Source organism: Chinchilla lanigera, unplaced genomic scaffold, assembly GCF_000276665.1.
Source record: "Chinchilla lanigera isolate Chin_1 unplaced genomic scaffold, ChiLan1.0 scaffold00022, whole genome shotgun sequence".
Classification (NCBI taxonomy): Eukaryota; Metazoa; Chordata; class Mammalia; order Rodentia; family Chinchillidae; genus Chinchilla; species Chinchilla lanigera.
In genome coordinates this window covers 3314020-3335765 of record NW_004955423.1, presented here as the reverse complement: position 1 = coordinate 3335765, position 21746 = coordinate 3314020, and the positions used below count along the sequence as shown (strand labels likewise).

Sequence of the window (21746 nt, the reverse complement as noted above, 5' to 3'; positions counted from 1 at the left end):
AAAAAAAAAAAAAAACAAAAAACAGAAGAGTAGGCAGCAAAGATTTCTCTCTCAATCAGGTGGCTATCTCTTCCCTCTGTTGTTTCCTTTGCTAATAGAGTATTTTGAACAAGCATTCTCAAGATGTAAAGTGAAAAGTAGCATTAATATGATACTTCATTACACATTTTATGAACAGAGAAATTAAGAGACAGACTAGTTTTACTACCTTGCCAAAATTCTAGCTACAAATGGCTTAGTGGTAAAGTATGAGTTAATAAGACAGCAAATGCATTACTTCTTTGCGGCAACAGGTAAGGAAAAAATATTTAAAATTTTCTTTTCAAAGTAAACTTAATTTGCCTACTATTTTTATTAAGCAAAAAAAATAGAGATTTGTTCTGAGTATCAATCACTTTTCTTTGACTAAGACACATCTAAAACTGAAATAAACATTAAAGCACATATAGACAAATCTGCTGAGTGACTTTTGTTTAGAATTATCAGGGCACTGCCATACTCTGTCCTCTACAGTCTCAGTATTTCTAAAACATCATTTCAGATGTAACAGGAATAATTAGGTAAGACACCCACCTTACTTTAAATTACCTCTGCTATAATCACATTCAACTTAAATCGGATAGGCTCACAGTGCTAAATGTCACAAATTCATGGTCCTGTAGGACCTAATTTGGCTTCTGGCAGTTTTTCAAAGTTTTACACATTCCTACAAAATCTAAAACTACAGCCAAACAATGGTATTTACAAGGTATTTTCTGTTTTCGTTGTCTTCCATCTCAGGCCACAAATATGTGTGTTTATTTATTTTGAACATTGGGTAACAAGAATTAACCTTACTCCTAAACCCTAGATACAACAATGAAATGGTAAATTCCACTTTTGGGTGAGGGACTATCAATCTTTAACAAGTGATCTTCTCGCCCTAATCTGTAAGAGAGAAAAGTTAGTGTATACCTGCACTATACCCATTAAGTCAACTAAAGCAAATTTCCTAAAGTTTATGACTGGTCAGCAACATATCTTGTTACCATAAGGTCAATTTGTACTTTAATCCAAATTATAAACAACATTCAAGAAATTCATGGCTGGAGATCATAGCAAACACAAATATTACAACTGAAGATATAAACATTTAAGGTAAGTTTCAAAACCCCAAACATTATAAAGAACAAAACCCAGAGAGCTTTAAGTAACAAAACTAATAGGAATGCTAGAAGATTAAAACTTATGAAAAACAATATGTTTATTTAAAAAAAAAACTAAACTAAATGAAACTAAATTTTATAACCAATAAATAGCAAAACCAGGAATCAGAAAAATTTAAGTATTGTATGCTACAACAGTACAAAAATTCTTGGCCTCTATTTTCTCAATAAAAACCTCACTGATTCAGTAAGTGTAGCTATCTGCTTTCTTACTGAGTGATCTATTGCTAGATCACTGACAGAGAGGTAAGTGACTCCTATTCTGCTATCCTGGTTGTCGCTAGACAGCTGTTATAGCCATCCTCCAGGAACAAGATTTAAAACCTTGAGCCATTTCTCTTTTGCCAGTCCTGTGCCTCTAACCAATCTGCCAAATCCTCCCTACTTCACTACCATAGCTCTACTATCATTCCTTTATATTGTTATTGTCCTTTTTTCATTGGCCTAGTATAAGAAAAAGTCTTAAAATGACCACACCTACGACTTCTCCTTCAACCAAATCCTTAACTTTTACTTAAAAAGCAGTTTCAAAAACATTACAGAAATTCTTTTAAAAAGTTCAACAGTATCTTACTGAAAAGTTAACTCTAAACACTTAGGCTGGAACTTCATGTTTTCTATTTGACTCACCTTAAAATCCAACTTAATCCTCTTATTTCCTACTTCCAGTATTTCAGTTTTCCTATTTTGTCCAGTGATAATCCCTCTTTCAGGTGTGTTCAGTTTCTACCCTAGACCCTAATTTCCATTTCAATCAACTACCCTTGAGGGTTCATTCAAATGCAGTCTTGCTAGTCCTAGTCCAGCTCCAAGCACTGTATCTTCTGCCTCTGAACTTTCACAACATTTCACATATAACTGTCCAATACACTTACAAATTTGTCTTATATTACAATTTTTATATATGCACTTCTATACTGGGAGACCCACTTTATCTCTATAGTATTTAGTGTGCTACATAAACCATAGCAGAAACTGAGGTAATCCTTCTTAAATTACTAATTAGCCAATCATAGTATAGTGGGCAAATAGACTAATTCTTGTTAGCATAATAAAACAATTACTTTGTATCTTTACAGGCTATTCTAAATATGAATGTGATTAAATTATATTTAGTCTACTGTTTTACAGGTAAAAACAACATTTTAGAATATCACCAAAATGGTTAGAAAACACTCAAGCTTGATATTTAAAGGGCTAGTCTTTAGTTATTTAGAAAATTTATTCAATGTGAACAATTTTCTTGCAAATCCTGAATAAATGATGTTACTGTACAGATAAATGTATAAATATTTACGTTTTTAATACTTAGTATACTGAGGTAAGAAACAGCCACAAAAATATAGACTACCATCTTTCACTGTCTCAGTGATACCTTTTCAAATTAAAAATTTGAACATGCCATACCATTATTTTAAAAAACCCTTTAGTTACTTGCTAAATTTTTTTTGCAAGCATTCAAAGCACTAACCCTAAGTTTCTGGCATCATCACCTTCCCAAACATCTATAACTAAATCTCATGGCGCTTCTTCCTTCCCAAATTTGATTCCTTTGTGTCCATACTGTTTTTTTCCTCTGCCTAGAATGATCTACTTCATTTCCTCTTCATAAAACTCTTATCATCCTTCAAATTCAAGGTCTGCCTGAAAATTTAAAGTTTTCTGTAATAGTACACTTTACTTATCTCACTGGGTCATAATTACATTTATAAAGGAGGAGTTCAGGGTCATATTTATAACCTCAGAGACAAGCATAGCTGTGCTATAAGAATTTAAACTTCGATTAAATGAATGAAAATGTTCTGTGACTATTTTATTTTTTGCTTATTTTAAAAATAATGACAAGAAACATATAACATGAACAATTTTTTTTGTTTTATATTTCTGAGGCTCTACTTAACCATGCAGTAAATTGCAAATGAAGCAGGAAAAAAGGAGTCCCACTTAATTCCTAGTTCCTCTCAAGAGGAGACCTAGATGAAAATAGCCTGAACTCCTACAACATAACCAATATACCACTTAACTGCAACTATCTTGCACAATCCTGCAATTTTGATACTTTTAAAGGTTCTGCCAATAATCCTTTCTTAAATTTGCTGATAGCAGAGATATGTCTCAAACTTCTCATGATCCCCCGAACAGCCTACTAGTAAGGTATTTGCTTTATGGAGAAACTAATTTGATTCATCAGAGTTCAATCAGAGTAAGATCAAATTTTTTTACTTATATTCTTTCAGAATGAATTAATCACTATAAAAGCATGTAATTTCTTCAACATGCAACACTGTAATAATATAAAAAGACTAAGAGGCTCATTAAAAGACAAACAATTTAACTCACATTTAAACCCCTCACAAAACTTTTTTTTCTCTATCAGACAGTACTCCAGTAGCACTTTCCATAAGCTAAGAATACGTTTCTAGTGGCTTACAAACCCACTCAGCACCTGGCACCATGTTGTACCTTCGTTATCACTTGTTGTAGGCCTCTATGGCCAATTACATTATTAAAGCTGAAAACAGCAAAAGAATCTATAGTAACATGTAGTCTACAATTATAACAAAAGTGGATGATATGAAAAAATAAAAACAAATAAAAAGGTAGATACTGTGCACTAGTGGTACTGATTGGATGTTGTAGGTACTTCCAAAATGTTACGAATAAAGTATTCTGAAGATGACGAAAGGAATCCCTTGCCAAATGTATTTTTGGGATATGTAAAAATATTTTTTTCATTAATTTTAAATAGGTAACCAGAAATTTATAATTTATTTTAAATTACGAAGGTTAGCATTTGATTTTTAAAATGTGATCTATACATAAAAAATGAATAAAATGAGGAAGATAACACATGCTGCCAGAGAAGTGTTAAGATTTCTTACTCCTATTGGTTCTAGTCAGTACCATCCCCTAACACAGAGAAGCACTTGGGGAAGTGTTTTCAATCTGTGGGTAGTGACTTCCTAATGGGTATTACATCACTTTATTGGCTCATGACCAGAACTAATTTGTAATGAGAAAAAAGAAACTATTAAGAGCATCTCACAATGAACTGAGGTAAATGGATGAATAAATAGGAATTTTACATATCTTGTATAGATATATAAAATGAAGTCTCAATAAAAATGCTGAATGTCAACATTATTCCTTCTTTTTAAGCCAGGACACAAGGCTGTATGTCACAAGAATACACTGTATAAACATATGTCTCATAGATGTATCTTCTTTGATAGCATTCTGTTCTGAATTTAATTAATTTAATTATTTCCCTTCCTCATCTGTTAAGATTCACTCTTATTTTGATCTCAAAATGTTTTGTTCCTGATTGTAGATTAAGTTGGTAGGATTTTACCTTAAATAATTTTTTAAATGTTTTAGAAATTTTAATAACTAGAGTTACTTATTGTAATTTACTACCAATCTAGGACACCGAGTAAAACTGGCACTATTACAAAGCTAGGACAAGGCTAAACCAGTAATGTATAGTATTCTACTAATAACTTAGCAACACTGTTCTTAACCTTGTTAATATAAAGAGAATCATTTATATAAATAAAATAGTATAGAACATAAAAAAGCAAATACTGGGGCTGGCTGGGGATATGGCTTGGTGTAGAGCTCTTTCCTTAGCATGTCCAGGGCCAGGGTCTAAACCCTAGCCATGGCTTAAAAAAAAAAAAAAAAAAAAAGGAAACAGTGAGAATATAAAGTCTAAAGCACTGAGTATGAACTCTTATCATGAAATTTCTTTCATTTTTAGTGAAAACTACATAATGTTTTTGAGATTATATACAGTTAGCCAGGAAAAAAAAATTTGTATAACTATGTAAAATATTAGTGCTCTAACAAGATAAATCTGAAAAGACTATCATGAATAGGTGGAATCTATACCAATGAAAACTAATTCTTGAATAAGAAGTCTGCCTTGAATTTATAATATAGGATATAAAGTAAATCCTTTTATACTGATCTCTTTAGACGAAGATCCATTGGAAAACCAAAATGGTTTCATAAATTATATACAACTGAGGATACAGAAAAACTGTTATACTGGGTCAGTTCTGGGCAAAACTATAATCTGTGCAATTCTCTTTCGAAAATTAACGATCCCAAGTAGGGCTACCTCTTTGATAACTTCCATTCTAAAGCTTTTCTATTTTGTTAATTATTCCTTTTCCTAATAACAAGGACATATTTTAATTTATACCTGTAATAGGTGAATCAGCATTGATGTTACACAGTCCTTGCATCCTTTACTCGATAAAAAAAGAATGTCTGGGGCTCTTGAAGAATTCCTAGTTTTGTGTTCTTCTCTTCTTCTCCTTTTCCTCCTTTTTTTTTCTTGTTTTTCTTTTCACACTAGGCAAGCTCTTTAGCACTGAAGTATATCCACAGCCCTTTTTATCTTTTTAACTTTGAGACAAAGTCTTGCTAATTACACAGGCTAGCCTCAGACTTGCAATCTTCCACTTCAGCCTTCTGAGTAAGCTGGGACTTTAGGCACGTGCCACCACCTGGCCTGAATTTGTACTTTATTCACCATAATAGTAGCTATTTGTATTCTTGAAAAAGTGATGCCTGCTATTCTTATGAACCTTTTAATAATCTAATGGGACCCTCATAGGTTGGAACCACTTTATACTAAGATACAGGTGAGGAAAATTCGTTTGTGGAGCTTATAAACAGAATTCATCATCTGAGAAACTAAGAACACTAATGAAGTTGTATAAAAACTTCTTAGTTGGTACAAATAGGTTGCAAACATATCATCTGTACAGATCTACTGATCAAGAAGATTTTAAAAATAAGGACAAAATGCTTCAGAATTTTTAAGAAAAAGAGGCATAAATTTTTTGCTTCTTAAAAGTGAGTACTAGTTTTGTCAAACACCTTAGATTTTATTCAGGTTTTCATTTCCACTGTTTTTACCAAGGACTACATCAAGCCAAAACTTTATTTTCTAACACTTCTGACATACCGATTGCTATTTAATTAATGATTGTTTAAAAAGCAATATCCTTTTTCTTGATGGCCTACACCAGTGATGGTGAACCTTTTAGAGACCAAGTGCCCAAACTGCAACCCAACACCTGCTTATCTATCACAAAGTGCCAACAGTGTAATTAAACCTTAATACTCTGATGTTTTAGCTTAGGAAAAACAACTGTTATCTGATGCTCTGCTGCTGGGGCAGCTTGGCTCAAGTGGCCACAGAGAAGGCGCTGCATGTCCACTGTAGCACACTTGCCACTGGTTTCACCATTGGCCTAGACTATATCCTAATTCATCCTATTTTACTTTTCTAATAATAAAGTTTTTTTTAAATGAGAAGTAATGTCAATACATTTTGAAGCATTTTTTAGATTAAGTAAAAGCATTTTTAAATGGATTAACAAAGTATGGATTAGACAGACTCTGACCCATTGAGCATCTGAATAATCTGTTTGAATAGTGAGAATGAAATTTTCACAAGCCCCCCCAAAGTCTAAATTAGGCCTAACTATTTCTTAAAAGTTCTTTATAATTAGACCCTTACTTATTCAATTTTCATCAGGTTGTTTCCTAACTTAAAGCCAACTTCATTTTAGAATTAACTGCCTTTTTTCTAAAATAAGAAATCCAAGTTAGGACCCCCTGGTATAGGATAGTAACTAGAGAACAAAGATCTAAGCTATGACAGCCTTGACTTGAATTTCAATTTTGCTATTCATTAACTATAAAAGTTCAGCAAACTGCTGAGGTTCTCCAAGCCCTAACTTCCTATGAAATAGAGACAATTACAGTACCTGTATCTCACATGGTTGTTTATTAAATGCTACGCATGTAAACTGCATAGCATAGTGCCTGGCACATAGTAAGTGTTCAATAAAGATTAGTGGTTTTGATAATAACGACGATGATTGCCCATTTCTACATTCTCTTATTTTCATTACCTTTAAGGTCTGCAATCTCCTTCCAAGCCTGACAAAGGTGAGGGTATATAAAAATTACAACCCCACAGTAGAAGCCCTGATCCCCTTGAAGTAAAACTTTCTATTCCTCTCCTTTTAATATAAATAGTTAATGGGAATCCTGGTTATTATTTATATATCAAGTCAAAGAATAAAGTAAAGAAGCAGCATAAAGACACCAGCATGAATACAAGTGTCTTTTGGCAGCAAGAACATATTTGATGTAAGTCATAAGGCATGATAAAGAAAAAAAGGTTGAGAAACAACAGTCAGAGAAAGTAGAAGGTAGTAATCTAAAAGAACAAGAGAAATAAAAAGACTGAAAAGAGAATTTTAGGCAGGAAGGTTTATACAGATCTGTTTAGAAAAAGGGGTTTGTTTTCAGGCGAAAGAAATTGAATTTGCTGATATAGGATAGTCTGAAAGACCATAAATGAAAGAGCAAAGCAAAAATTTTGCAGGCTTTAAGAAGCATGTTACGTATGAGTAAGCTAAGCAGTTTCACTAATAGCAGTATGATGAGTATCTGCAAGGTTGGGCTAGCCAACCAAAAATAACACAGAAATATGCATGTATGTATATAGCTACATTTATTAATCCTAAGTATAGTTTAGGGGCATTAAAAGAAAAATCTATTCAGTTGTCAGAACAGACCATTATTAAGGCCTGATCTTCAAAGATAGGATCTATAGGCTAATAGAAAACTCATTAGGTTGCTTAGTTTTAAAATGTTTTACATTTTGAACTTTCACTGTAATTCCCTTTTCTAATAAAGCATCTCCCTAAGCTAGAATTACAATCTTTTTTTTTTTTTTCCACCAAAGAGAGGCATCTTACTGGAATCTACTAATATAAATAAATTTAAAAATCAAAAATAGGATACTTTAAAAATCAATGGGGTTAACGTAGGCTCAAAGTTCCACACTTGTACTTTTTTTTAAATTTCCAAATCAAGTCAATATGAGCCAAATGAAAAAGAAACACTTGCTTAAAATTATATGTTAACAGTTTACAAGTTGCTGAAATTTAATGTCTATTCAGATTCAACTAATGCTTACCAAAGAAAGTTATAAATATAATCTGAATTAGCACCAGCATGGTGAAAAAAAAGTGTATTGTATCAACCAGACTTGCTGTGATATCTGTTCAAACATACCTGTACCAGTCAAAATTCCAGCACTCTTCTTTCGTGCATAAGCGCGTAAGTGGTTGGACAGGCTAACAGCACTTGTAAACGTCGTATTGCAATGCACACATGTTCTAAGCTTCACAGGCATACCTATCATTCAAAAGAAAACTATAATCCAGTTCTCACTTCAAAAAGTGAAATTTTCTTAGCTTAAAGTGTGTAGAAAAGTACCACAACAAAAATGGTTTCAAAAGCGTTCACTGAATTAGCTTAACTTAATATAAGAAGGGGTAGTTAATTATTAGTAGTTTATCGTTAGTATTTAGAGCCGACCCATGCTCTTTGGAAAGGTGGAAGACAAGTGACTTGAACCTCTAAGCTCCTCTGGATTTAACACCTATTATCACTCTCTTGCAGATTTCTGTGTTACGCAGATCATTTCTTAAGCCTACTATAAAATACAACCCTGTGATTTGAATAGTTCTGTTAAGTTTCAAAGCTTACAACATTACCAATAAAAAGAATTAAGAAGTCTAGTTGACAAAGTGGTAATTAAAGTGTTTTACCCACAAAACCGTAAAAGGCTTGATACTAAATTAGGCTTTTTGATGAAGGCTTGGAGAAAAGGTGGTAAAACACACCAGTGAACAGCTGTTAGACACAACATTTTATTCAGGGTATTTTATGTTCATTACTTTGAATGCGCAATCAATAATGAAAGTTAATGATTTGAAGTTTTTTGCTAAAATCTTTGTGCTAAATAAATGATCAGCAAGCTAACATCTTAGTCATCACAGCAAAAACATGTTGAAACAATAAGAAACTCCTAACTTCTCAGACAATCCTCACTCCCCCAACATGTTTCAATTGGTTTCCTCAACATTACTGTGATAGCCACAAGTACAAGTTCCTTTTGTAACTATACTACACATTGGTCAATACAACCAACACACCTTAGCTACATTTTATCCTTCTGAAAAAGACTGAAGCTACTGACTTTGCCAAGAATCTTTGTATGAAGAAACAGCATTATTAACCAGAATCCCAACTAGATAAATCATTTTTCAGACCATTTAAAATACAAGACAATCTTTCCTTAAATCAAAACTGCATTAACAAGTATTTGGCATATCCCAGTGTCTGCCACAAATACACCATTAACATTTCCTTAATGTTATTCGTTATTAATCCATTGGCCACTTACTATTACCTCAGACACACTTCTGTTAGGGTTCTAATCATGAATCCATCACCATGAATCTGCAACACTCTTAACCTCCAAAAGAAACCTATAAAAAGGCTTACAATTCTTCTAGTCTTAAAAGTATAAACCAGCAGCAATACTGAATGAAGTTTAGCTACTTTATTTGCCATGTCATTTACCAATACAAAATATTCCTAAGAAGGGAAAAACTGGTGTAAAATCACTAAGCTACATCATCTCTTCTATACCGTTAGAATACTATTACAAAATACAAAAACCCCCAAAAATATGTTTCATATACTCACAACAATTCTTCAAAACCAAACTATTCCACAGTACAATGACGAATTGGAGAGGAAGAGGCTTCTTTGGGTTAATCACAACACACAACAGACACCAATCCATTCAGTTTAAAGAGTCTGCTTTGTTTTGTTTTACCTAAGCAGTGGGAAAACCAACAGCTAAATCTTGAGAGTATTATCACTTTGGAGCACTGGCAAAAATATGACAAAGGTCTCCCCCTTCAGTAATGCTGTGCTTTTGAACAACATAAACCTCCCTCCCATTCATAATCATCCTTTAACCCTGGCAAATTTTGTTTTTACAGACCAGCTTTTTATTTGTTGTTCTTGTTTGTATGTGCGTCTTCTTTTGCTCTTTTGCTTTTGTTCTCACCTTACATTCAGACTATGAAATGAGGCAGAGACTCAGTGCTGATGAGCATCAGCTGGTGAGTTATACAGTAATGACAGAAAAACCAATCTGTTCTGCAAAAAAGTAGCTTTAAAGAAGATTCTGAGAAAGTATTTTCCACAAATATTCCTCTAAAGAAAGCATAACTGAATTGTTTTAAAATTTTACAACGTAGTTACTAAGCGTCCTCTTACCTGAGTGCATAGTCAAGTCCATTTTTTGTGGTTGATACATCAATGGACTGTCTTCATTTAGTGGAAGAACACATTTCTGAACAAATCTTTTTCTTGCTGTCTGATTGTGGATCTTCTGAGAGGAAAGAGCAGAATTCCTTTCTTCTCCCATCCTTTTATTTTTAAGAAGTTCTATCAGTGTAAGAGACTGATTCTTTCTTCCACTGGGCAGTTCAGGTTTCGTTTCATCATAGTCATTTAAGAAATTCAGCCCTTCTTCCTCTGATGCAGACACTGACAGAGCTTCAGTCTTTAGGCCATTATGGTATGCTTCAAGAGGTAAAACATTTTGAGACAGAAAGTCATCACTTGATGCAAGTTTTTGAGCTACGAATGGTCTGGGAATAATACGACGGCTGTTCAGTGCCTTTAAGATTTTTTCATATTTGTCTTCATTTTGCATCATCTCATTCAGAACACAGATTGGGGATTTGTGAGCATCCCATTTGGTCTTTCCAAGTCTTTTCAGGTGGCCTCTAACATGATTTGATAATCCAATTTTAGTATCAAACCAACCACCACAGAGTTGACAAGTATGTTCGGAAGTGGACTCAGATTTCTCTATAGCTAAAAGAAAATTTTTTAATAGTATCAGAATTTATTAAAATAAATTCTAAAATATGAAATTGTTTGATTCTAATAAAGACCCAATTCAAACAAATCTTCCAAATGGGAACACAGATATAGTAGCTCAAACTATCTACATGAGCACTTACCTTTTCTAACTCTCTTAACAGGTGTTCCTGTGCCAGTTCTTTTGAAATGTTGCATTTTGTCACTTGTGGCTATCTGTTCTGGTGATACAACATGACGGGCTTCATAACTTAATCCTGCTCTGTGAAGATGTCCTCGGACGTGATTTGATAGCCCAACACCTGTTTCAAATGTTGCTGGGCAATAAGGGCATGATTTCTTCTCAAGAGACAGATCAGTCCAATGAAAAACAGAACTATGCTTTGACAATGAAGTTTCTGCATTTTCTAAATGCTGAGAATCATGTATCTCATGTAAAAAATTGTTAGTCCCACCATCTTCGTAATATTCAAAATAAAAGCCATTATTTTGATCATAACTAAGGGTAGCATTTTCTTCAGGCTCTTCACCTTCCACCTTACTTTTAAACAGGGGAAATATGTTTACATGTTCTTGGTTAAGATCAGTGTAGGTTTCATCATCTATAGCCTGTGTAGTGTAGTCATTTAGCTCAACATTATCCCAGGAACTATCATCTTCTGTGTCGTAACTATCTTTCTTTTCAGCAGAATTAAGTTTTTGCAAAACCACAACTGTCATTTTATGCAAAAAATCAGGATAGCTATCCAATTCTTCTCCTCCAACAGAATTTTCCTTCTTAGATCCTTTAGCTACTCTTTTTACAGCTACACGCCTGTGGTCCTTGAAGCCTTCCGGCCGTTTGGTGTCTTGGTTATGAGGGTCTGAAATAAAACTATTATGAGAATTACTTGATGAAAACAGATGTAAAGAATTTAATGAACTAACTTCTTTTTTGAAATGTAGAGGATATGATTCACCTGATTTTTTGATCAGCCTGTAGTTTTCATATTTGTGTCTATATAAATAGTTGCTATTTGTCTTGGCATTAGATTTTTCTTTTCCTGCTTGATGGAAATACTTTGGTTTTTGGTCAGTGCTGCTTTTAATCGTAATAGTCTTGTGAGGAGAGCTGTTTTGACTGTTCATGTTTACGCCTGACTGGGCAATGCTTTTCCGAGCTTTCTGTATTCTATGTGGCCGCTTATGCAATTTAGAAAAATTACTTGATTGTGAACTTGATCCAAATGTTCGTTTTATATCTTGCTTTAAAGCAGAGTTCTTTGGAAATGTGGTTGATTGTTGTTTAATTAATGGTTTAGTGCTATCTATATCTATAGGTTCTTCAAGGGTGTCACTTTTTTTTTTATCAAGCCCCAGAGAATTACCAACTGAATCAACACATGATGAGGAATGCAAATACTCCATGTGCTTTTTTAAAATACTTCTGGCTGAAGTGGTAAAAGGACATACCTTACATGTGTATGTAGCTGATTTTTTGGATGATCCTATAACGGAGTCTTTCATGAAAGTCTTTTTTTGTGTTTTTCTCTGGGTTGCATCAGAATTGACTATAGGACATTTTACCACTGCTCCATGGGCAATGCCCCGATGGCATTCCAATTCATTTTCTGTCACTGCCATGAAATTACACTCTTCACAGCAATAGTACCTTTTATCTTTTTCATGAGTTTTGGCGTGTTGCACAAATGTTTTAGGGCAATTGGTACCAAATACACACTGAGGACACTGTAATCGTGCACTTCTTCCTTCATCCTGAAGTTCTTTCAATTCACGAATTTCCTCCATCAACTTCTGTCTTCTTTCTTGGTGAATAATCATATGTTTTAGAAGTGAATTGCGATCTCTAAATGTCCGTCCACATTCTCGACATGCATATGGCCTTGGGACATTAAGGTGTCGAAAGTGACTATTCCCATCTAAGTGATACATCATATGCCTATGGAGGTGCTTTTTCTCCCTAAAATTCACATTGCACTTTGTACAGGGGTAGAATGATGGCTCTTCAGTACTGAAAGTAGCAGGTGACTCAGGATCACTCTCTTCACATTTCTTTTTTAAGGTATTTGAAATAAAAGTGCTAGTATGAACAGGTGAACTGTCTTCTCCACATTTATCTGGATTATAAATTAGATGTTGAAAAGCATCTACAGATTCCAAGTCTTCATCAGTTGATTCAGGCTTTACTTTTGATAATGTGTATTTCTGTGACTCTATTGTTTGTACCTCTTCATTCTGTTCCATAAGGTCAACTTCTAGCATTTTTGATTTATTTGGTACACAATTAGAATTACCAAAACAATCCTCAGTGTAACGAGTTATCTTGCTTATATCCATCTTTCGCTTCCTCTTTTTTTCTAGACCTACTTTGGAGTGAGTGGAAGCTTTATCCACAGTTTCTTCATTAGTTATAAGAAACTGAATGAACTCTTTTTGGGGATCCCAGTTCGTATCATTTTCTGACCTAAATTCATCTGTACCTGAGGAAATTCCTGTTATTGTATTAACATCATCTTTTACTAGTAAATCTTCATTATCCTCACCCACCTCTACTTGATTTATTAAAGTGCTATCTGACTTTATACTATTCCCTATTGAATTTTGAATATCACAACCAACTGAAGTAGAGGTAGGTAGTTTTTTAATGGAATGGGTTGGATTCTTATTATGTGCTACATCTGATAACAAAAATACAACTTGGTGTTGACTTGTTTTTTGTGGTGTAGACAGCTGAAGATCAGCTGCTACCTTCAAAGTTGAACAAGATTCTGTTGCTGGCTGATCCACAGGTTGTCCAGTGGTTAATGAAACACTGCCTTTTTTCATATTGGAAGTCTTAGCTGAGGAGTGTGAAACTGGTCCATTAACAGTAGCTCCTTTAGGTAAGGTAAAGTTTTCACTAGAAACAGTAGGAGCACCAGCATGTATAAACAGAGTAGGCTGGCCTCCACTTAAGGCTTTTTCAGATTTGTCCTTTGACAGTTCTTCAGGCAGATTCAATGAACTGTTTTTCTGAAATGATGTTTGACAATCTTTTGGTTTATGAACTCCACTCTCGTTTTCTGAGATAAAATTGTTGTCATCTAGGAGTTCTTCTTTAGCACCAGTAATATCGGTGTCTATCTTCAAATCATCCATATTGTTGGCAAGCCCATTTAACACATTTAGTCTAGAAAATGGAAAACAAAAGTTTAGATTTGCATGAAAAAAGTACTATCAGAGTGTACGGAAAGTTGAAAGTACACATTTTTATTATTTTTATTTTTCTGCCCTTTATATCAAGATCCTAGTAACTTTCCAAGAATGGAGCACTTGAAAAAACTGACACATTTTTAAAATATCTCAAAAATTAATATTTTTCTTTGTGCAAAACAACAGCTCAATACTGTATATACATAAAATATCTAGGAAAATGCAATACAAACTCATATACACAATATAAACTAACATACCACAGGCTGAAAAAACTAAAACCCCAAATACAGACAGCTAATAAAGTTATCTCATTCAAGTAGATTAATTCTGAATTATCAAATATCAAAGAAAAGTCCCTTGTCACTTAAGAGCTCATTCCTGAGGAAGATTACAAAATACTATTCATTAAAGAACTTTGATTGAATTAACATATTGTCTATCAACATCAATTGTTTGTGTTAAAATAGTGATTTTTTTTAAATATTTAAGAGAATGCTTTATTCCTAAGATGCTTAATGTTCACCTAAAATTCTAGTAGTACACAATGCTTTATTGTTTCATATATTTCTTGTTAAAATTAATCCACTAATCCTAAAGTAGTAAAATTTTATTTAAATTTTATGCTAAAATTACATAACCTGAGCTTGCAAATTCCAAGTATCCCCTGAAAACAATTATCCCATCTGTGATCTTAGTCTAGTGCAGTGACCTAAAAAATTTTTATATCAAAACATAATTGTTTTTTAGTTTTTTTATATATCATATAGATAAAAATTTTGAAGCACTTTTTATAATAGATTCAATTATTATGAGTAGATAGCACAGTATTTTAAAAGGAGAGACTTGCGAGTACTTGGGAGACATTCACACCACGTGTGTAATTACTGCCCTCTACTCTAAAGCATTCTCTTGCACCCTGTTCTTACCCTATTCTTAGAAATGACCACACTATACTGGAACTGCCTGTATTTAAAGGCAGGGACTACAACCTAGTCACCATCATATTTCTAGAACCTAGTATAGCACTTGGCATATATACATTATTTGTTAAATAAAGGAATCAGTATGTGTTGGATGAATAAAAACACAATTGAAAAATCAAAGAAAAAAATGCCTAACGTATAAAAAGAAAAATATTCTTCCTATGAAATTTAGATATTCTATTAAACTCCATCTAGATCCCAATGTAGTTCTAATCTCTTGACTGAGCAATTGTAGCAAAGCTCTCAACATTTCCAAAAATCCTTATGTACTATATAAAGAATTTGTTACTTGTCAACTACAGGTGTTAACCATTTAAAGTACTGTCTAAAATTTTATACTCCTTTTCCTCTCGTACATAATAGTAAGTACCATTCAAGCATTCTCCAAATATTTATTGAGCACTTAGTATGTGCTGGGCACCACTCTAGTTATTACCCACACAACAGTAAACAAGATAGACTAAGACTATGCTCCTCAAAAAATAGAGGCTGCACATTTTTCTTTTATAGTGTTTTTACCTTGTAAAGTAATACTATTTAAAACAGTAGGACTTTACAATCCAGTATTTAGAAATCAGAAACACTTTAAATGAATTTCAGTATTTCTATTATCCTTTATGGTACCAATTTCAGGCTTTGTATATTAAATTTAGTTCAAGAATAAAGAACTGTTTATAATTACATTTTTCTTACCTCATAACTTAGAACAAGTGCTTATATATATGATCTTATTCTTTCCACAATATGTTTAATTATAAATAAACATTACAGATATCTTTCTTTGGCATTATTCCACTCCTCTTAGGTTTTAAAATTCTGTTTTGACTCTGGCAAACTTCCATGGTAATAAAAATAGACTTCCAATAAGATCATATTCAATGATATCGCCCCAAAATGGTGCTAATGCAGCACCCAGCAGGAGTCTCTACATCACAAACACAGGAGTTAAAAATGGGCAGCACATAAACATGTGTTAGGAAGGAGTGTACAAATGTCAGTGCAAACCAAGCTTTGATGTTACACTATTACTTGGTCTTGATATTTCTCATTAAATTAGGTAGAATGCCTCAGCAGTAACAATTCATAAATCTGAAATAAATGACAGTTTAGAAAAAAAGTAGCCTGAAAGACACTTCCTTTCCTATTTACCATAACCACAGAGGTAGACAAATATATGCTCAGTCAGTTTGAAAGCCTGCATTAGCTTTTCTCAACAGGAAGCAGTGTTGCTAACGAAGTGGTAAATTCAGTGTTAATGAGTGGCTTCACTGTTACCACCTCAGAGGTAAAACCTTCCATGTTCTATGTTCCACCCATCTGTTATGGTGTTAGAGGTTCAGAGATGGAACAGACGCTTCCCATTTAAAGCAACTTCATTGGTACCCCCTGAACAGCAGGGTGACAAACTATGAGAATATCATGTCGGCTTGGAGACTGCATCCTCATTACCAGAATGGCTTTATAAAAGCTTTTCATAAGGTCATATTCTGAAGATATCAAACTGTTTTGCTCAAAAACATCGAAAAATATATGCATAACATTTTATTTATAAAACATATCTAGCAAAAAATCAAATTATATATTTATAAAAATACATGAAACCAAGCCTTTCTTTAAGAAAGAAAGATTTTCTTCACATCTTCATGTGAAGAATGTAACATGTAATATGGCTTGGTTGCCCATAAGTAAGTTACTCTTTTATAGATAATGATCAAGGCACACTTAGTACATTAAAGGTAAAAATCTACATAAAAAATACGCTTGAAGAAACTGACTATTTAGGAAGAATTCAACATTTTCCTGGTTTAATTTTCCAAATATATTCCAATTATAAAATTTTCCAAATATACTTGTTCTTAATAACAGTATTCAAAATTAATAGCTGCTACATTAAGACACAATGAAAACCAATGGATTATCAAATTTTTGCAATGAATAATGGATACAGAATTATAACATTGATTTCACTATGTTAAGAGAAGATTATATGTAGCATCCAAATAAGAAGGCATTTGACCTATAAACTAATTTTATGCTGTCTCAGTTTTTAACAACTTTTATATGGTCAAATATACTTTAAAACAGTCATCAATATCCCAAGTTTATGGTACTATAACAAAGTACGGATGTATTTGAAGCTAGGCATTATTCATGAGGTTTTTTAAAAAACTGACTATAATATTATATTGTTTAATTTCTTAAATTTCAATTCAATGAATTCAGTGAATTTGGTATACCAATGAGGATCTTTTAAAATGTTTAGACACAATTACTAAATCCTCTCCCATACAGTCATATAATTATAGAATTTTTCTTTTAACTGAATTCAAATATGTCCTTTCAAATATTCACATACTTTCAAAAAAGCTGCAAATGGGAACTTTAAATCTACATAAAACATATTTCAGTTTCTAGAAAATCATAATGAGTTCTACAGCTATAACTGCCTCTAGTTATATACTGTGAGCATTAAAAAAAGTACAAAGGTCAGATCTGTCTTCAAGATGACAGATCATCACTTATATGCCTCAAGCTAGACTTATTGTCTCAGAAATCTCAAACATCAGTATTTTTGCAAACTATCAGCACTTGCTATAACACCCTCACTACACTACATCTTGAGGTTACTACAGAAGAAATGAGGTGATAATTGCATATTAACATAATTATTCTGTAATCCCTCTGAGCAAGCTTCCTAGGTCACTCAGTAATTCAGATTAGATACAACCTTCCTGTCATCAAGTCTATGCTGTCCACTTTCTGTTCATGAATAATTCTTTTTTTCATAAAAAATTAACTTAATTTCATTCTTTTATGTACATTATTAATTATATTTATTGCAAGTAGGTTAACATTTTGTGGGTACTTACTATTACTACATAATACCAACATTTCTCATGTGGTAAAATTTCACACAAAAAATACTAGAATTTTCCCTCATTCTACAGTATTTCATGAATAACTACATTACACAGTTATAAATAAATTATAATATTGCCCACTAACTGAGTTATAGTTAGATCTGTCAGGTTTTCATAAACTCTATGCTCATTTAAATTACCCGTAAGAATAGATGACAACTTCCGTTAGTAATATATGAGCTTGGGTCAAAAGGAAAAAAGCATTCACAACTGTCATCCTAACTGCAAAACAAATCTTAATTAACTATATATAAATTATTATAGTTTATAAGACCACATATCCTATACATGATGTACAAACATACACCCTAAACTTCACAATTCAAGAGAAAAGTACACAATATAATCATGTCTTCCAGGGAGTATCCTATTTTGGATGTCACATTGAGAGGAAAAAATAAAAAATACAGAACATTTATAATGGTATCTAGCATTAGCTGACCTGAAAACCATAACGCATAATAAAGTGACAATAATATGGTATGTTTAGCCTAACAATTAGCGCACATGTTTAACAATCTTCAAATGTTTGAAGGTAGGTTATATAGAGAGTAGAACATACAACTGATGTATTAAATTCATCAAGATATGGGTTTCACCTTGAGTAAGAAAAATTAGAAGCAGGAACCCTTTGACACTGCAAAGGGTTTCGTTACAGACAGTGAACTGGAATGGCTCCGTAGTTACACTATTGTTCGGAACACTGTGGCAGGAAATTTGGTAAGATGATTGCCAGGGTCCCTTCAAATATCACCATAAATGCTGAACAGTTTTTAAACATTATTAACATTTAATACTAGGTTGAAATAGGGGCAAAACTGGAGTGAGACAAACTACTGGACCTTTGCCATGATTTGCAATTATATAAAATAATCTTTTAGTTTTCTTGTATTGTTAGGTTGATTCCTGAGCAATGAAAACATGGCATAAATGACTAACACACCGACACCACAGAGCTATGTGTTATCACGAAGACTCCACATTATGGATGTCTTTCTCTACTGGCAGTATTTTTAAAAAAAGTCACTGAGTCTGAACATCTAAAAGATGTATAGCTTACAAACAAAAATAAAATACATTTGGCACATACAGTGTTTTACTGTCAGTATGGGACACTGCCATGATAAACTAATGATCTAATATAGTATGTCATTTTACTACCTATCACCAAATTACACTGAACTTACTGAACAATTTTGTTCCTGATGCCATGCATTATCTCATTATTTAACAGAAAGATGTTAGAAATATAAGGTACTAATAACACAACCAAATATTCAAGATGACTTTTTCTTTTTTGAAACAGGGTCTCACTTCATAGTTCAGGCAGACCTTGAACTAACTCCATAGCCCAGGTTGGCCTCAAACTCTAGCAATCCTGGTTTAAGACTCCCTGAGTGCTGGAATTACAAGAGTGCACTATGATGTCCAATTTTCTTTTGTTTACAATAAGACAGTTCTTACTGTGAAGTATACTAAATATTAAAAGTAGTCATACATCTCAGGAATTCTGCTGCCATATGGTAAAATGAAGCAAGTAACTGCAAAGACAGTGGGGTGGGGATGATACAAATGCACAACTTCAACAGTTTAGAAAATTACATAACAATGAGAATCAGCACTAGTAGATCAAATAAAAATATTCACTAATTTCCTAATGAAGAATTCACAGATCAAAGAAGCACTATATCAGAATTTTGCAACCAAAGGAGAATGTTAAGTCACATTACGCAAAGAATGACTACTTCTTGTACTGTTTATGCTTTCATAGTCAGAACAAGGTTAAGGATCATTTTAGCTTTGACTGGATGAATGACATGTGCTCATGACTCCAACAAGAATAACTGATATTTACAATTAAGAAAAGTGGTAACTTTCTTTTACATCTTTTCAAACTGATTGATATTATTTTACCATCCTTAGCTAATTAACACAGGTCAGTGTTAATTGTACCTATCTAAACCTTTTAACTTTAAAACTCTTAGCTAAGAGGTCAGTTTCAGAGGCAATGTGTCAACTTTGGCCCACACCAATAAAGATTATAAACTGCTAAAAACTGTCATTTTATTTTGAGTGTTCTGGTATTCTTCAGTCTATGATGGATTTCCTGTTTATGTTCAGTTTTGTGATATTTTATAAATACTAACCCACCATGTCTAACAAGTATAAAAGAAAGGAAAACAAAGGATATACTTAAATAGAAACATAAATACTCAAAAGTGGTAAGATAAGTTATATATGCATATGGAATAAACTGCTTCCAGAACAGAAATTAAGGACAAAGGGAATTTCACCATTAAAAATTATTATGTCTACGTATGTGGCAATAATTAGCAAAAGAACTTTAAGTACAGAGTCAGATGTTTATTACCTAATGTTTATTTGGAAAAATTAGGAATTTGCTCCAATAACTAAAAAGCTAAATCCTTACAAATGAGACTTCTGTCAAAGCTTGTAGATTCCTACGGATCAAGGCATGTTAGAGTATGTACATCAAAGGTAGCATTATGACTAAAAATGCAAACATTGTGGGTTTGAAGGGATTTCTTACAACAGTTAAAGAAATGATCTGCGTTCTAATAGACTGTCAGTGCAGATCAAACTATATCATTTTTGAGAAAAGGTGATCAACAGAACATTTATGTATTAAGCTAGCTTTCCAGCTGCTAGAACAAAATAACTGGCATCAACAATTTAAAGAAGGAGAAGTTAACCTTAGTGTTTGAAAGGTGTCAGGCCATTGTCACCTGGCTTCAAAGCAGAAACCACCATGGCAGAAGGGCATGCAGGAGTTAAAAGCTAGTTCAAATCACGGTAATGTATCTGGAAAGCAGAGAGCAGGGTCTTTAAAGAGCCAGAAAGGAAGAGGCCAGGGACTAGATATAGTCCTTAAGGTTATGCTCCACAACCACCACCCCCAGACATACTCAGAAGCATGTTTTACTAATCTTCCAGATGTTTCTCAAGCCAATCAGGTTAAGAAGCTTAAATATCAAAATTTATCAGCAAGAAGAGTTTATCTATTCTGATACCCTGAACATAAGAAATGTTTGCTAGTTTCTTCCTGATATTCCAGTAATAAAGCAAACTCAAATTTACAATTTCATATATAACTATTTTTCTTAAACTTTTGTAGATTTTAACTGAGTAGATCTTATTGTAAAAGTCCATTAATCCATATGTGTAAGACATTATTAATCATTTAGAAAAATACAAAGTTGCTCATACTCCATGGGAAGAACCTCAATGTTTTGACATCCACAGAATAAAGTCTTTTACTGATTTACAACTTTATTGAAAGGGAGGGTACAAAAGGTAGGGTAGATTATAAAAATTGTTCTGTAATTCTCTGATAATATTTCATCTATATTATATAGACAAGCTCAACTATATAAATTCAAATTTATATATATTCAGATATAAAAGTGTGGCAAAAAATAATACTTTTATTAAATGTGAACTCATTTATTTACTCAAATCACATTCTTCTCTTTTTTTTAAAGAACACAAATCCAATTATCTTCTAAGAAAAAATTTCTAAGGTAATCCCTACTCTACAATTATCCTAATTTAAAGTGCTAAAAATATAAACACAAGAAATTTACTTTTCTTGAAACAAAATGTATTAGCATGCTTCTAATCACATTTTTTTGTGATGC

The 21746-nt window shown here is 32.9% G+C and overlaps 1 protein-coding gene across 18 annotated transcripts in view; it reads right to left on the bottom strand.

Moving 5' to 3' along the window:
• The window catches only part of Znf644 (zinc finger protein 644), a 94298-nt gene that overhangs the window by 10258 nt on the left and 62294 nt on the right, over nt 1–21746 (bottom strand). For 10 of the 18 annotated variants that reach the window (XM_005385072.2, XM_013514500.1, XM_013514496.1 and 7 more), the window contains 3 exons: nt 11132–14157; nt 10377–10982; nt 8313–8435 (listed from right to left, as the gene is read on the bottom strand). In XM_005385072.2, coding sequence (XP_005385129.1) covers nt 8313–8435; nt 10377–10982; nt 11132–14157 — 3755 coding nt within the window. Of the gene's footprint in view, nt 1–8312; nt 8436–9794; nt 9928–10376; nt 10983–11131; nt 14158–15859; nt 16050–21746 lie in introns of those variants that run through there. The other 8 variants (XM_013514501.1, XM_005385075.2, XR_260945.2 and 5 more) reach the window with 8 other exon arrangements.